At 42.2% G+C, this 13,485-nt stretch overlaps 1 protein-coding gene across 1 annotated transcript in view; it reads right to left on the reverse strand.

The window, feature by feature from the left end:
- Positions 1 to 13,030, reverse strand: part of phyhiplb (phytanoyl-CoA 2-hydroxylase interacting protein-like b) — an 86,325-nt gene extending 73,295 nt beyond the window's left edge. Inside the window, exon 1 of the mRNA XM_068052475.1 lies at positions 12,874 to 13,030. Coding sequence (XP_067908576.1) covers positions 12,874 to 12,979 — 106 coding nt within the window. The 5' untranslated portion in view covers positions 12,980 to 13,030. The remainder of the gene's footprint in view (positions 1 to 12,873) is intronic.
- Positions 13,031 to 13,485: the final 455 nt, after the last annotated feature.

Consider the following 13,485-nt stretch of genomic DNA (forward strand, 5'->3'; position numbering starts at 1 on the left):
TCATATTACATTATTCACTTAGCCAGTTTCTGTTTAGAGGTGCCTTTTCTGTCACTGTGGAACCATGATCTAAGATAAGTTGAGGAGAATTTACAAAAGAAACTTAGTACCACCAGTTTAGCACTATCACTTTTAACTACAAGTTCAAGCTGCACTCCAGGACTCAAGCACATAATCTAGGCTGGCACCACTACAGGGAGTTCTGCATTATTTATGGTTGTTTTTCATGTGAGATGTTAACCTAAGATCCCAGCTACCTATTCAAGTAGATGGAGCTGATTCCATGGCACTATTGAAAGCAAGAAAGTCATCCATATCTTAGCCAAAGCTTATCCCTCAACGAACAGCACCAAAAACAAATGAACAGCATTTATCTTATTCCCTGTTTCCAGAAGCTTGAGTGTGTTAAATGGCTTTCTAGTTTGTCTACAGTATTTGTTAACTGTGTAGGTATCATATAAATGTAAGTACTTTCTTCAGTAAAAATTACATGAACAGTTTTGAAAACATTTATTTAAGGAAACTGCAATTCAGTTTATATCGATCAAGAGGTAGATAAAATGCTGGAGTAACTTTCTCTTGTTGAAATGGAAATGTGAAATGTTATCTTTTTTATTGAAACCTCGGATGTAGCTTAAAACAGTCGACTTCAAACTTTTCTAACTGAGATTCATAGGTGAAGTGAAAATGGGGAATAACAGGGGCAAAGAGAGAGTATGAGAAGAGAGTGACAGCTACAATAAAAGGGTAGAAAAAGGTGTGAGGCCAGTTAGGGACCAAAAAAGGGACCTTCACATGGAGGCAGAGGGCATGGCTGAGGTACTAAATGAGTACTTTGCACCTGTCTTTACCAAGGAACCAATGTGGTTGACTCTTACATGCCCTCTGAAATGGCCTATCAAGCCACTCAGTTGTATCTAACCGCTACGAGGTCAATAAAAAAGAATGAAACTGGATGGACCACCTGGCATCGACCTAGGCACCGGAAACGACAACAGCAAACCCTGTCAACCCTGCAAAGTCCTCCTTACTAGCATCTGGGGGCCTGTGCCAAAGTTGGGAGAGCTGACCCACAGACTAGTCAAGCAACAGCCTGACAATGTCCCAGACACTGCCATCACCATCCCCGGGTATGTCCTGTCCCACCAGCAGGACAGACCCAGCAGAGGTGGCAGCACAGTGGTATACAGTTGGGAGGGAGTTGCCCTGGGAGTCCTCAACATCGACTCCGGACCCAATGACAAGGACAAGGAAACCTCCTACTGATTATCACCTACCGCCCTCCCTCAGCTGATGAGTCAGTACTCCTACATGTTGAACACCACTTGGAGGAAGCACTGAGGGTGGCAAGGGCACAGAATGTACTCTGGGTGGGGGACTTCAATGTCCATTACCAAGAGTGGCTCGGTAGCACCACAACTGACCGAGCTGGCCCTCCTAAAGGATATAGCTGCTAGACTGGGTATATGGCAGGTGGTGAGGGAACCAACACGAGGGAAAAACACTTGACCTCATCATCACCATTCTGCCTGCCGCAGATGCATCTGTCCATGACAGTACTGGTAGGAATGACCACCGCACAGTCCTTGTGGAGACGAAGTCCCGCCCTCACATTGAGGATACCCTCCATCATGTTGTGTGGCACTACCACCATGCTAAATGGGATAGATCTCGAACAGATATAGCAATGCAAAACTGGGCATTTATGAAGCGCTGTGGGCCATCAGCAGCAGCAGAATTGTATCCAACCACAATCTGTAACCTCATGGCCCAGCATATCCCCTACTCTACCATCACCATTGAGCCAGGAGACCAACCCTGGTTCAATGAAGAGTGCAGGAGGGCATGCCAGGAGCAGCACCAGGCATATCTCAAAATGACGTGTCAACCTGGTGAAGCTACAACACAGGACTATCTGCATGCCAAACTGCATAAGCAGCATGCAATCGACAGAGCTAAGCAATCCCATAATCAACAGGTCAGATCTAAGCTCTGCAGTCCTGCCACATCCAGCTGTGAATGGAGGAGGACAATTAAACAACTAACTGGAGGAAGTGGCTCCACAAATATTCCCATCCTCAATGAAGGGGGTGCCCAGCAAATCAGCGCGAAAGATAAGGCTGAAGCATTTGCAACAATCTTCAGCCAGAAGTGCCGAGTTGATGATCCATCACAGCCTCCTCCTGAAGTCCCCAGCATCACAGATGCCAGACTTCAGCCAATTCGATTCACTCCACGTGATATCAAGAAACGACTGAAGGCACTGGATACTGCAAAGGCAATGGCCCTGACAATATTCTGGCAATAGTACTAAAGACTGGTGCTCCAGAACTTGCCACACCCCTAGCCAATCTGTTCCAGTACAGCTACAACACTGGCATCTACCCTGCAATGTGGAAAATTTCCCAGGTATATCCTGTACTCAAAAAGCAGGACAAGTCCAACCCGGCCAATTACTGCCCCATCAGTCTACTCTCAATCATCAGTAAAGTGATGGAAGGTGTCATCAACAATGCCATCAAGCGGCACTTGCTTAGCAATAACCTGCTCAGTGATGCTCAGTTTGGGTTCCGCCAGGGCCACTCAGCTCCTGACCTCATTACAGCCTTGGTTCAAACATGGACAAAAGAGCTGAACTCAACTGGTGAGGTGAGAGTGACTGCTCTTGACATCAAGACAGCATTTGACCAAGTATGGCATCAAGGAGCCCTAGCAAAACTGAAGTCAATGGGAATCGGGGAAAACTCTCCACCAGTTGGAGTCATACAAAGGAAGACGGTTGTGGTTGTTGGAAGTCAATCATCTGAGCTCCAGGACATCACTGCAGGGGTTCCTCAGGGTAGTGTACTAGGCCCAACCATTTTCAGCTGCTTCATCAATGACCTTCCTTCGATCATAAGGTCAGAAGTGGGAATGTCTGCAGATGATTGCACCTTTCGCAACTCATCAGATACTGAAGCAGCCCATGTAGAAATGCAGCAAGGCTTGGAAAATGTCCAGGCTTGGGCTGATAAGCGACAAGTAACATTTGCACCACACAAGTGCCAGACAATGACCATCTCAAACAAGAGAGAATCTAACCATCTTCCCTTGACATTCAATGGTATTACCATCGCTGAATCCCACACTAGGGGCTACCATTGACCAGAAACTGAACTGGAGTAGCCACATAAATACCGTGGCTACAAGAGCAGGTCAGAGGCTAGGAAGCCTGCGGCGAGTAACTCACCTCCTGACTCCCCAAAGCCTGTCCACCATTTATAAGGCAAAAGTCAGGAGCGTGATGGAATATTCTCCACTTGCCTGGATGGGTGCAGCTCCAACAACACTCAAGAAGCTTGACACCATCCAGGACAAAGCAGCCTGCTTGATTGGCACACCATCCACAAACATTCACTCCCTCCACCACCGACGCACAGTGGCAGCAGTGTGTACCATCTACAAGATGCACTGCAGCAACGCACCAAGGGTCCTTAGACAGCACCTTCCAAACCTGCGACCTCTACCAACTAGGACAAGAGCAGTAAATGCATGGGAACACCACCACCTGCAAGTTCCCCTCAAAGTCACACATTATCCTGACTTGGAACTATATCGCCGTTCCTTCACTGTCGCTGGGTCAAAATCCTGGAACTCCCTTTCTAACAGAACTGTGGGTGTACCTACCCCACATGGACTGCAGCGGTTCAAGAAGGCAGCTCACCACCACCTATTCAAGGGCAATTAGGGATGGGCAATAAATGCTGCCCTGGCCAGCGACACCCACATCCCATGAATGAATAAAAAAAAAAGTAGATGCTGCCAAAGTCATATTGAAAGAGAAAGCAGTTCAGATGTTAGATGGGCTAAAAATTGATAAAAGGATATATTAGGCTGGTTGTGCATAAAGTTGATAAGTCATCAGGACTGGCCTGGTGCATCCAAAGATGCTGAGGAAAGTAAGGGTGGAAATTGAGGACGTGATGCCATAATCTTCCAATCCCCCTCAGATTCGATCGTGGTTCCAGAGAACTGGAGAATTGCTCTTGTTCAAAAAAGGGTGTCAGGATAAACCCAGCAACTACAGGCCAGTCAGTTTAATCTCAGTCGTAGGAAGGCTTTTAGAAATGATAATCCGGGAAAACAATTAAGTCACTCGAGCAAGTGTTGAATAATTAAGGAAAGTCAGAATGGATTTATTATGGACAATCATGATTAACTAACATGATTTAAGTTTTACTCATGAGGTAACAGAGAGGGTTATTGAGGGTAATTAAGTTGATGTGGAATATATGGACTTCCAAAAGGTGTTTGATAAATTGCCACATAATAGGCTTGCCAACAAAGTTGAAGCCCATAAAATAAAAGGGTCAATTACAGCATGGATACGAAGTTGGCTGAGTGACAGAAAACAGACAGCAGTGGTGAATAGTTGTTTTTCAGACTGGAGGAAGGTATACAGTGGGGCTCCCCAGGGTTGGTACTAGGACCACTGCCTTTCTTGATTTATACATAAATGATCTAGACTTGGGTGTAAATTTGCAGATGGCACAAAACTGGAAAGTATTGTGAACTATGAGTAGGATAGTGATAGACTTTAAGAGGACAAAGATAGGCTGCTGGACTGGGTGGACATGTGACAAATTTAATGCAGAGAATGTGACATGATACATTTTGGTAGAATGAGGAAAGACAATAAAAATAAAGGGTACAATTCTAAAAGGGTTACAAGAACAGAGGGATCTGGGGGCATATGTGCACAAATCATTGAAGGTGGCAGAGCAGACTGATAGTGATTAAAAAGGAATGCTGAATTCTGGGCTTAATAAATAGAGACAGAATACAAAATGAAGGACGTTATGATGAACCTGTATAAAACACTGGTACGGCCTCAACTGGAATATTGTGTCCAATTCTGGGCACCGCTCTTTAGGAGGAAGTGAAGGTTTTAGAGAGGGTGCAGAAAAGATTCATATGAATGGTTCCAGGAATGAGGGACTTCAGGTACATGGACAGATTGGAGAAGCTGAGTTGTTCTCCTTAAAGAGATGGTTGAGAGGAGATTTGACAGAAGTGGTAAAAATCACAAGGGGTCTAGACAGAGTTTCCATTGGTGGAACTGTATAGAACAAGAGGACACCAATTTAAGGTGATTGGCAACAGAACCAACAGTGACATGAGGAAATACTTTTTTCTTAAACTCAGTTAGTGGTTAGGATCTGGAATGCATTGCCCGAGAATGGGGTGGAGGAAGATTCAATTGGAGCTTTCAAAAGGGAATTGGATAAGCACCTGAACAGAAAATTTGCAGAGCTATGAGGAAAGGGCAGGGGAGTGGGACTAGCTGAGTTGCTCTTGCAGAGAGCCAACATGGACATGACGGGTTGAATGGCTTATTCTGTGCGTAACCATTCTACAATTATTGCTCAAAATGGAGACATGCTGTTGAAGCTTTTCGTCTTGCACTCATCAGGACAGATGCAAGAATGCCAAATTTCAAAGGGAGCATTAATTAATACTGTATGAGAAAAAGAGTGCTGATTGGTCAAGGCGTTGCCATAGAGAATGCACCAGGGAACTATTGTCCCTCACACTTTGTTTAATTCAAAAGAGGTGCAATGCCTGGACATGTTCCCTTTGCCTGCAGTGGGCAGGTCCCTGCATATGAATATATGTAGCTTCTGGCAAACATAATTGAGCCACATTGCCAGCCTGACCGATAATCTTAAATTGGTTGTTAGTGTTACTCATAGCACACTCGGAATAGATCCTACTGTCTACCGCAAGCCTGCCTTCACTGGTCGATATATGTGTTGGGGTTCCTACTGCTCCACGCACTATAAGATTGGCATTATCGGCAATCTCAGAAATAGGGCCAAAGCCATTTGCTCACCGTGCAAGCTTGGTGCTGAATAGGACTCATCAAAGCTATCCTGCAGGATAATGGCTACCCCGATCAGATCACTGCTCTTTGTGTATTGCGCATACTCATGACTGGGCCTAAGGCCGCCACCTTTTGGACCTGAAGAGTGCCCAGTCTACCTTAAATTACCCTGGAAGGTTAAGGTATCTCACAATCTGAGCTACAGGTGAAGATAGCCATTTCACATTGCTCATATGCAGTAGCAACACATGTGGTATTTTCCATCAAGAACATTTTGCTGTCACACCAAAAAGACATTCTGCCTACCACACAAATGAGTAATGTGGTATACGAATTCAAGTTACGGTGTGATGCGAGTCGTTGCCTTTCGTCCCAACAACTTGCGGATCATATCAAACAGCAAGTAACCCTTGGCTGTTCACAATAGGCTGAGTACTGATCATGCTCAACCAGACAGTACTTGCAAAACTCAGAACACAATATCTAATGTTTTTATTTTTATTACACAATATCTAATGTTAGATGTGATTCCACGATTGGACAGCACTTCCTGAACAATCCTGGGTGTGCTAAGAATTACACTAACAACCAATTTAAGATTATCAGTCGGGCTTGCAATGTGGCTCACTTGCGTTTGCTAGATGCTACATATATTCACATGGGCAGGCAAAAGGAACATGTCCAGACGTTGCGCCTTTTTTTAATTAAACAAAGTATGAGGAACAATAGTTCTCTGGTGCATTTTCCATGGCAACACCTTGACCAATCAGAGTTGGCTTGCCAACCAATCAGCACCCCTTTTCTCATGCAGTATAAATTGTTGTTCCCTTTGAAATTTGGCATTCTTGCATCTGTCCTGATGAGTGCAAGACGAAAAGCTTCGACAGCATGTTTCTTTTTTCAGCAATACTCACATTCTATGATTCTAAGTTTCCAGAGGACTCCAGTCCTAATTTATGACTGTTGAAAGAAAGTATTATTAATGCAGATTTCAATAAAGTTATCAGCAATGTATTTAAAATGTACAAAGTAAATACAAAATTTTTTGAGACACTATACTTGTGCATCATATGCCTAATCCCAGACAGAAATCTGATGATCTTGCAAATTTCCTCTGGTCTGCAGATTCCAATCTGAAAACCAAGATCTAAGGAATATTCATTTATAATTAATTAAGATGGGCTGAGATCCACTTGACATTCACTTCAACTGTCACTTGACATTCATGATGTGGGCAGAAACCAAGGCTATATTGTAGGATAAAGATTAAGTATGTAGAGCCAAAGTAACTTAAAACAGGAAACAAACATAATAAACTCGTGAGGAATAAACCTCATGCAGACACAATTGGTGCACAGGAGATCTTATTGCCATATTCCCTTCATCAACTTCTAGGTCTGATATTAGCCTAACCCATACAGTTGAAACAGGTCAGGTTCAAATCTGATGCTCATTTTACATTCTCTTCCCCCCCCCCCACTATTTTACCCTCCATTAAAGGAAATAGGGCTTAAAATTGAGTGGCATGTAAAATGGGCATTCGACCCAAATCCATTGAGCAGCTTTGATTAAGATCGGGAATCTAGACTAAGCATGGTTACCAAGCAAGTCAAAAAGAAAAAGCAGGCAGGGAAAACGACAATAATCATCACATGATAACTGTCTAGGTTGCTAAAAACACAATCAACCTAACAAAGCTAGTCCTTTTACTACCCCAACCTAATATTCAACTTCATTTGAAAATCCCTAATAAATGTCTATACTAGCCTAACAGATTATCCTAGGCATTTAGCACTGTTTGTGTAGACGTACTTCCTTCCACACCCCTATTTTTGTTGCATTTCAGACTTTGTCCCCCACCAACACCTGCTCTCGTGTTCATAGCTGTGCATAAACAAACCTAGTCCTTTACAAAATGTTTGACTATGATATACCGTTTAGCATTCCCAGACTCCAATTGATCCCTAATTGTGGTAAATGTTTACTGGAGCTTACGTAAGGTGCCCATCACAATTTTCTGCCACTGTTGAAAACAAGAAGTATTGTGTACAGGCCAAAACTATATGAACAGATTTATTTACAAGTAAAATATCCAGAAGCAAAGACAATCATAATGTTTAAGCAATGTAACTAGAATCACCTCACCAAGGCTTTTTTTTTCTTTTGTTGGCTCACAGTCTGAAGTCACTTTTGCTTTCTTGGGGTGCATCAGTACTGCAAGTTTAATTGGTGCAAAGCAGTTTGTGTTTGAACCGATGTTAATTTGTGTGGATTCAGAGTCACAGCTCAGACCTGACTCTGAAGTGAAGGTGTGGTGTCACGTCATATCTGTGTGATAACACATGGAATGTAAACTACTGCTGTGTCAAACTTCATTTGCAAATTGCTGAGGTGATGTATTGGATCCCCTGGACGCTTTGGGCTGAATTTTCAAAGGCATTCAATTTGGGACTAGAGGAGCTGGGGGCCCGAAAACAAGAGGGAAGTCCCATTGTGTCGGTTCCACTGCACCCGTGTACCTCTGTAGGATCATGGAGGATCTGAATTGATGTTGGGAATGGTTACCGACCTGGTTGTGGAGGGGAACCAATTAAGCCCATTAAGGCCCTCGCGCCTCCCTACATACTTCAGTAGCTCCCACCTGACAGTGGAGCTGCCGACTCCTGACAGGCCACCTATTGGACCTCCAAACTCTGGAGCCCACCCTCCGTCTTTATTTCGACAGGATTCCCACAGGCAACCACTTAACTGGTCGTCTCCTCAAAAATCGTCCCCTGGGTCCCGAAGCCAGCATGTGTGGATTCCCTACCCACATTTCCTCCTGACGATAGGATCAGGACCCACAAACAAATATTCAGCCCTTTGTATCCTGACTTATCCTTAATTTAAATGTTCAGAAAGCATTCTTTCCTCTCAGCTTTCCAGAACATTAATATTTCAGTAAAATACCTGTTGGAAGACAGCTCTACGCATACAAATATCTAGGCAACTGCAGCCTTCTCTCCTCAATGAGAAAATTTAGTTTCCAGCCATGAAGGAGCCAAGCAATGTCAACACAGTTCTACCTGGCTAGAGTTCAAACTGCAGCTACTGATCTCAGACTAGTAGCTGCAGTGTAAATGCAGCTTATCAAACTCTGATGTTAGGTGGGTGAAACAGTTCTCAAAAATCTTTTATTATCTTCACAGATTTCATCAACAAGGCAAAATGGAGAACTAAAGACTACAAGGCTGTTGTGTAATTATATGTGTGTCCTTTCTTTGCAGTAAAAGATGACCTTTTGAAGGTCTGACCTTAAGAGACACGGATACATACATCACAGCAAACCACACAAAGGGCCAGGGAACACCTGGAAAGCACAAGCTCCTTCAATGTGGTTTAAATGAAATCAGCATACGAACTACCTCTTGTTCAATGACTCTATAATTTAGTTAACTAACTTAGCACCAAAGGCTACTGCAGCTTTGATCCAAACACACCATCTGCAGGAGCCATTACAATTGTCACAAGGAAATGCTTAGAGGGTACCACAATTTTGAAGCAATTCTAATAAAATATACATCACTCACAGGACAAAATGTCTATTTTGCATCACACTTACATCCCCTGATAAAGCTATTTTGTGGCCATACATCATGAAAACATGTCTCTTTTGATGGGGAGCTTGAAGACAAAGTCATACAGCACACAAACAGGCCCTTCGGCCTACCGTGACTGTGCCGGCCATCAAGCACCTATCTATTCTAATCCCATTTTCCAGCACTTGGCCCATAACCTTGTATGCTATGGCATTTCAAGTGCACATCTAAACACTTCTTAAATGTTGTGAGGGTTCCTGCCTCTACCATCCCTTCAGGTAGTGTGTTCCAGATTCCAACCACCCTCTGGGTGAAAAAATCTTTCCTCAAATCCCCTCTAAACCTCCTGCCCCTTACCTTAAATCTATGCCTCCTGGTTATTGATCCCTCCACTAAGGGAAAAAGTTTCTTCCTATCTATCCTATCAATGCCCCTCATAATTTTGTATACCTCAATCAGGTCCTCCCTCAGCCTTCTCTGCTCTAAGGAAAACAACCCTAGCCTATCCAGTCTCTCTTCATAGCTGAAATGCTCCAGCCCAGGTAACATCCTGGTGAATCTCCTCTGCACCCTCTCCAGTGCAATCACATCCATCCTATGAACAAACAAGATGAAATATTAATGGTGAAAAATTTTAGAAACATCTAAATAGCCATGAGCAACAGTAACAGGAAACAATGTCCACAGTGAGAAACAATTCAGAGCCTCAAGGATGGAGTTTGTTCTTCTAATCACATGGAGAAGAAAAGGCCATATGGTTGATCGTCCATGTCAAAACAGAATGTTAACTTACAGATTTGTCCTGGACAGCTCCAACTCAGTCCACATATAGTGTGGACTAGGTGCCAAGAATGAAGAATCAATTTTTATTAAATATTTCACATGAAAAAACATTTATATAAAAGGATACGCTCATTAAATCTTATTTTATGCAAATTCTGCACATTAAAAAGTGTCAGTTATAACAGATGATGTCAAATCTCAAGTACAGAACATTCATCGTCAGTTCTTCAAATTAAACAACAGTGTGAAATTTTGCCTAATTTAACACAGTGGACTTGAGTTTAAGAAAATTAGATGTTATTTATACTTTTGTAACTACTGAAATTTTTATCTTCCACCTCTAGCTTAGGGACCTCAGAACAAGCGCCAGCTCTGCTCTGAATCATCTGCTATGTGTGGCTTCCAAAGCTATATCAGCTTCAAGTCTCCAGCCACAAACCAAGCTCAGCCCATAGCCTCTAAAGTTCACTGCTATTACCTGAGGTTCAGTAATCTGGCCCACTTATGTCCAGTTCCCCTCTCCTAGTATGCTCCAACTTCAAGCCTCTGGCTGTGTTAACACTCCCAAGCAGTGCATCCTCACTACCAGATGCCAGATGTCTTTGATTTTAATATATTGTATAAATTAAAATTGATATGTTTATAATGCTTTTAGTATATTATAGATTGCATTAAAATGCCTTACTGGCCACAGCATTTCACCTTACTGCATTTCTCTGCATCAAGTACCCTGATATCATGTTATAACATTCCCAATGTAATTTTCCATTCAAATTTTCAGTGGATTCTAAGAAGCCTTAGTAAAGCTTAGGAAACTTAGACTGAAAACAAAAAATTTAAAATTAAAAGATTTGAAAAGGCAGCAGTGACAGAAAGTGTTGTGAAATACAAAGCTAAAATGTAAATCTTAAGTAATTTAAAGGTTACGCATGAAGCAGGACTGTGACGCAATATTCTTTATTTGCTCATATCTCATCAAATTATATTGATCAATAAAATCCATTAATTATAAACACTGTAAATTTTACATGTGAAATATATGAGCATATAATGAAGGCTGTCAATGATAGCTCACCGATCCTTGCTAGATTCCACTAGGGCAGATTAGTCTGCAAGAGTGCAACCTGTTTTCATCAATTTCTATTCATTTTTCTTTCATTTGAAAGTTGTGTCAAATATATCCAAAAATCTCATTCAACCAATACAATTGAAAACCTAGAAGCCATAGACTCTTACAACTTAGCTCAGTGTGCTCTATCTAAAATAAGATTCTCAGAAAAGGTGGAAGTTTCACTGTGTTTAAAACTAAACACTTTTACTTCAAGTAAACTGACAAAGCACTTCACTATTTCTGATGTAAGGTGCCTGAAACTTAGCTCAGCCTGGGAAAATAATACAAAGTCCTCACGTTAATCATTTTGAATTGCTCCAAATATAGTCTGAAGTTTCTCTTTCTAGACTGATAGGCAACGAAATCTTTGTTGTTCACTGGAAGAACCTATTGCACAGTTAAAGTGGTCTGTGGTTTTCAGTATGTTACTCCCTAACCTGTCTTTTTATTTTGGGATGATTTACCCACATACATTCTGCTGCTTCTTAGCTTTGATTTCAAGCTACTTTCAGATTTAATTTTGCGTCTCTGGACTGACAAGCACAATCGAACTAACTACCCAGATCAACCAAATGTTTTAATTCGTTAATATTTTTATGCTTGTATATTTGTGCAATTGACATACTCTGCATTTGGCATAATTGCTTTACATTATTGTTTGATTTTTGAAAAAACAAACAAAATGTTATTCAAAAATATCTAGCTGGATAGTTGCGAACAGTTATTAAGAATATTAAACACTACTGATGGAATTAATGGATGCGGGAAAAAACTTTTGCACCCGAGTGACCTTGCGGTTTTTAAAAGATTGGGCTGTACCGAAATGAAGTTATCTTTCCACATAATTACTGAAACAAATGCATATTATGTTAAACAGCTATCATCGCCGTGGTTATTCTGTTTAAGACACTGACAGGGGCAACTTGAATATCCATCATTCAAAGAATGCGACAAAAATACCAAGACTGCTACCAATTAAGCATTAATCTCAAGCAAATCCTTCTGCATAGATGTGAGCTTTATTCTAGGAGCAGAAGTACTCGATTTCCACAAAAGACAAGCCAAATTGTATGCCTTGTTTGAATCAACCATTGTACACCACAGCAGACAAGCACAGTGCATCTATTTTGTTCGGTAGCCGGCTGCAGTCAATTGAGCGACCCGTTCCTATCTTGTCCATGGTGCTGAAAATGGAACCATTAGACGCGCCAAAATTTCCTTCACGTTTTGTGAACTGTTTCACTCCACCTTTGTTTTAAAACATTATATAATAAACGTTGAAGCGCGCAGTGTTATTAAATCAGCACTGTGATAAGCCGTCACACAAACGGAATACCTACAAGAAATGAATACGCATCAGTTCCACTAAACAGGATTAAAAGCTAGCTGACACTCAACATAGAATTCTCAAACCGAATCATTGGTAAATGTACCAGCGAATTTAAATGCCAGGTAGTTGACAATGAGCAGGCGTGAGCCACCCTAGACTAGCTTTCTATGCTTTCGTTGGAATATTTCCTCCTTTTTACCAACCTTACCTTCTCTGTCACACAATTGTATGGCCTCCAAACTGCTGATATTTTTCAGCATGTCGTCGCAGGGGCTAGTCGGGCTGCTAAGACTGTGAGCAAGATGTGCATCCATTTTGCAGTTTGATGAGGGATATGTTTTTTGTTCTCCGCCTTCACCTTGAATGTCGGGCTCGGGCGCTTTCACTGGCGAGAAAAGGAAACAGCGTCAGCGACAGCTCCAGACTCAACTATTTTAGCTCACTGTCAGGGGAGAGAAAAAGCAGAGCAATTAGCAATCCCCACAGCAAAAACACTGCCAGAGCCACAGAAACTATTGGCGCTGCTTCATTTAAACCTCATTCAGCTGTCCCAATTCAAACCCATCGTCTTCCTACATATTTCATACTTCTAATTCGCTCCCACAGCAGCCTGCCCATCTCTGCTTTGCAAATACCCTTTACTGAGGGCTTTTATGGTGCTGGATCATTTAGAAACCATTCACATTCACCACGTCTGGAACAGCCCGATCATACTGGCACGCAGAGAGAAACTTCCAGAAACTGGCTAACTGGGCGATACCTCTTTTCACGCCTCCGAAAATTTCTGCATTTCTGAACTAGACGCCCAGTGTCTGTCTCT

This window comes from Heterodontus francisci, chromosome 20 (assembly GCF_036365525.1).
Source record: "Heterodontus francisci isolate sHetFra1 chromosome 20, sHetFra1.hap1, whole genome shotgun sequence".
Classification (NCBI taxonomy): Eukaryota; Metazoa; Chordata; class Chondrichthyes; order Heterodontiformes; family Heterodontidae; genus Heterodontus; species Heterodontus francisci.